Genomic DNA, 2,108 nt, shown 5'->3' with positions numbered 1-2,108 from the left:
CGTCCCTGCCATGCCCAGCCTCGTGTCCCCACCGTGCCCGGCCCCGTGTCCCCACCGTGCCCGGCCCCGCCATCGCTCCTCCCGCTCCCCGTCGGTGCCCGCTGGAGGGGGGACGAGGCAGCGAACGCCGTTTCCCCGAAACCTGCTGCTATTTTTACTCTCTCTGCGGGAGGATTCTCTGCTGCGCGGAGCTGCAGCCCCCGCCACACGGCACGGGGACGGGCACGGCACGGCACGGCACGGCATGGCACAGCATGGCATGGCATGGCACAGCATGGCACGGCATGGCACAGCATGGCACGGCATGGCACGGCACGGCATGGCATGGCACAAGAACCAGTGGCACTGCCCTTGCCCACCCTGCAGCCGCCTGGGTGCCCACCATGCCAAGATGGGGCTGACCCATCGAGGAGATGGGCTGTGTGTGGCACACGTGCCCCGGCATGGCATGGCACAAGAACCAGTGGCACTGCCCTTGCCCACCCTGCAGCCGCCTGGGTGCCCACCGTGCCAGGATGGGGCTGACCCATCGAGGAGATGGGCCGTGTGTGGCACACGTGCCTGGCGCCGCGTGGCACAGAGGGGGCTCGGGCACCATGTCCCCCCTCCCCAGCACGGTACGGGGTGCCAGGCCCGGTGTGGTACCCCCCCTCCCCACCCCACCCCGAGCTGCGGGTGCCCCCCGCGGGTGCAGGCTGCGTGGGTGCGGGCGCGGGCGGCGCGTGCCGATCCCGGGGGGCTGCGGGTGCTGCCGTTGCCGCAGCGCGGGGAGGGGAGGGGGGCCCGGCCACCCCCTCACCCGGTGCCGTCGCGGGTGGGAGGAACACGGGGAACCTGTTGCCATAACGACCCGGGTCCCGCACCGGGATGAGGATGCTCAGAACCCGCCTTGGGCACCCCCACCAGGGGGGCAACCTGGGCGTGGGGTGGCCAAGGGACCCCCTTGTCCCATTCCAGTCCCCTCTGTGGGGACACGGTGGCCCTCCCTGGGCTGTCCCCATCGTGGGCATCGCCATGAGGGGCTGCCCTGAGCCACAGGGCCATGATTGCCCGTCCAGAGCCCGGCATTGCCACGCTGTGCCATGCTTTACCATGCTGTGCCACGCTGTGCCATGCTTTACCATGCTTTGCCATGCTGTGACATGCTTTACCATGCTTTGCCATGCTGTGACATGCTTTGCCACGCTGTGCCATGCTTTACCATGCTGTGCCATGCTTTACCATGCTTTGCCACGCTGTGCCATGTTTTACCACACTGTGCCATGCTTTACCGTGCTTTGCCACACTGTGCCATGTTTTACCATGCTGTGCCATGCTTTGCCACGCTGTGCCTTGCTTTAACACCCTGTGCCATGCTTTACCACTCTGTGCCATGCTTTGCCACTCTGTGCCATGCTTTGCCACGCTGTGCCATGCTTTACCACTCTGTGCCATGCTTTGCCACTCTGTGCCATGCTTTGCCACGCTGTGCCATGCTTTACCACACTGTGCCATGCTTTACCATGCTGTGCCATGCTTTGCCACGCTGTGCCTTGCTTTAACACCCTGTGCCATGCTTTACCACACTGTGCCATGCTTTACCATGCTTTGCCATGCCGTGCCATGCTTTACTGTGCTTTGCCACGCTGTGCCATGCTTTAACACTCTGTGCCATGCTTTACCACGCTTTGCCATGCCGTGCCATGCTTTACCATGCTTTGCCACACTGTGCCATGCTTTATCACACCATGCCATGCTTTACCATACTTTGCCACGCTTTAACACTCCGTGCCATGCTTTACCATGCTTTGCCACGCTGTGCCATGCTTTGCCGTGCTTTACCACGCCGTGCCATGCTTTGCCGTGCTGTGCCGCGCTGTGCGGCGCGGGGCGGGAGGCTGGTCCATGGCACGGTGCCACTCGGGTAAATATTTTTGCTTTACCACACTGTGCCATGCTTTACCATGCTGTGCCATGCTTTGCCACGCTGTGCCTTGCTTTAACACCCTGTGCCATGCTTTACCACACTGTGCCATGCTTTACCATGCTTTGCCATGCCGTGCCATGCTTTACTGTGCTTTGCCACGCTGTGCCATGCTTTAACACTCTGTGCCATGCTTTACCACGCT

At 62.7% G+C, this 2,108-nt stretch overlaps 1 protein-coding gene across 1 annotated transcript in view; it reads right to left on the bottom strand.

Annotated features, from left to right (window-relative positions):
• LOC106897332 (translation initiation factor IF-2-like) overlaps positions 1-1,887 on the bottom strand; it is a 9,985-nt gene extending 8,098 nt beyond the window's left edge. Inside the window, exons 1-2 of the mRNA XM_014957916.1 lie at positions 456-1,887; positions 56-311 (exon numbers count right to left, since the gene is read on the bottom strand). Coding sequence (XP_014813402.1) covers positions 56-311; positions 456-1,214 — 1,015 coding nt within the window. The 5' untranslated portion in view covers positions 1,215-1,887. The remainder of the gene's footprint in view (positions 1-55; positions 312-455) is intronic.
• Positions 1,888-2,108: the final 221 nt, after the last annotated feature.

Source organism: Calidris pugnax, unplaced genomic scaffold (genome assembly GCF_001431845.1).
Source record: "Calidris pugnax isolate Ruff unplaced genomic scaffold, ASM143184v1 scaffold337, whole genome shotgun sequence".
NCBI lineage: Eukaryota > Metazoa > Chordata > Aves > Charadriiformes > Scolopacidae > Calidris > Calidris pugnax.
Note: the sequence above shows the minus strand (reverse complement) of the source record. Positions and strands in the feature narration are given on the sequence as shown.